This window comes from Podospora pseudocomata (genome assembly GCF_035222375.1).
Source record: "Podospora pseudocomata strain CBS 415.72m chromosome 1 map unlocalized CBS415.72m_1, whole genome shotgun sequence".
Taxonomy (NCBI): Eukaryota; Fungi; Ascomycota; class Sordariomycetes; order Sordariales; family Podosporaceae; genus Podospora; species Podospora pseudocomata.
In genome coordinates this window covers 2,288,162-2,289,979 of record NW_026946363.1, presented here as the reverse complement: position 1 = coordinate 2,289,979, position 1,818 = coordinate 2,288,162, and the positions used below count along the sequence as shown (strand labels likewise).

Genomic DNA, 1,818 nt, shown 5'->3' with positions numbered 1-1,818 from the left:
CCAAACTTTCCCTTTCCCAGTGGAAGATTTGACAAATATGTTGGGAATAGAAGCAAAGTTGTAAATAGCAAACAAGAAGCAAATCAACCCCCCCCCCCCAAAAAAAAAAGACAAACAGCTCCAAAGGCGGATCGTCAGTGGCCAGATCGAAAAAGGGAGGTGAAGTGTGGTTTGTTTGTTTTTTATTTTATAAAAAAAAGATATCGGTGGTATATTTGGGTGGGTATATGGCTCTAGAAAATCATGAACGCTTCAAAAGAAAAAAGACAAGATGTTAAACAATGTCTTGCTTCTTTAAGCGAGGAGAGCAATACCGGCACCGAGAACACCGAGGAGGACGGTAGCGTGCGAGGCGGCGAGGCCGGCGGCGGCGCCCTCGACGACGCTGGACTCGGCCGGAGCGGGAGTGGTGCCTGTTGGCTCCTCAGGCACCTCAACGATGGAGGTCTCGGTGACGACCGGGCGGGAGGTGATGATGCTGAACTTGGAGGTGGCGGTGGGACCGACCGAGATGGTGGAATTGGAGAGGGGGAAGGTCCAGGTGGTGAGGGTGGAGGTGGAGGTCTCGACAGAGGTGGTGGTGTGGCCGGGGCAGTTGGAGATGGTTGGGTTGCACTGCGTGATGGTGACGGTTTGGGTCTGGGTGAGGGTCGAGGTCTCGGTGGTGGTGATGTCCTCCTCGGCGGCGACCATCATGGTGAGGCCGGCGGCCAGGACGGTGAAGAAGCTCTTGAACTGCATTTTGAATATTTGGTTGGGTGTTTGTAAAAGTGACGCGTGTCAAAGTTGTAAACTTGTATTTGGTTGGGTGAAGAATAAGTCGAGCCAGGAAGCCGAATGATGATGTTTAAAAGTGTTTTAAAAAGAGTGTAAGGCTGATGCCGAATGGCAAAGCAGAAAAGAGCGTGATGGCTAGCTGGGATGGCTGGTGAGAGGAAACAGAAGGGGAAGGGGGACGCGGAGCATGGAACGGCGTGGGATTGCTCCCTTTTAGAGACCCCCCGTGCCCCCCGAAGTGTCGCAGAGATTTCTGGGGGCTACCGACTTGGGGGGGGCGGCCTTTGTGATTGCCACACCTGGTCGGACGGGTTGCCGCGTACCTTGCAGAGCCCAAGCGAGGGGATGTCATTGGCTGGGTGCCATCCCATATGCAGGAACAGAGAGGGGGAGTTCAGCGGCAGCCAACCAGTTTGGACGAGGTGGACCTCCCGCTTGGCAGCGTTACCATTCCCTGCCCAAGAGAACGGTCGACGGCTTGGCCCGACGATCAACAACTCACTCAGATCATGATTCCCTTTCTCCACCTCTTGCCACGTCGCTTTCAACATGCAGGAAAACTGCAGATTTTTTTTACAATATTTTTACAATATTGCTCACAGTCTGTCAGCCTGACATCACTCGTATCGAGATGTTGCGCCATACTATTCCGAGAGCATGAGAGGGCGTCGACACCGCCACAGGCAGCCGAGAGAAACGCCGAATAATAAATAGAAGATGCCCAACAGGCCTTTCGGCTGGTCGCTGGCCGTTAGCTGATCACCATTCTCACCGGCAGTTGTGCGACCACCAGGGCAGATTGCGGGCGCGCACAGCATGCTTTATTGGAGTTTGTTGCTGTCGTATAAACGGATGCCCACATCGTCTTCATCTCACCACCGCTTCCAGAATCACGACATGCAGTCGAGAATCTTCTTGAGTCGGGTTCCCCGCATGGAAAAGACGCAGAAAAGACCTCAACGTCATGGGCCTGAAACCCAGCGTCAAATTAAGTGGCTTGATTGAAGATGGGAAATGGGGAGTTCGAGCCGCGATGGGTCT

At 53.5% G+C, this 1,818-nt stretch overlaps 1 protein-coding gene across 1 annotated transcript; it reads right to left on the bottom strand.

Moving 5' to 3' along the window:
* Window positions 1-294: 294 nt before the first annotated feature.
* Window positions 295-741, bottom strand: QC762_109350 (uncharacterized protein; the record flags this gene model as incomplete). The annotated part of the gene is made up of 1 exon (XM_062885356.1): window positions 295-741. One exon carries the CDS (start codon window positions 739-741, stop codon window positions 295-297), a length of 447 nt encoding a protein of 148 aa, XP_062748313.1.
* Window positions 742-1,818: the final 1,077 nt, after the last annotated feature.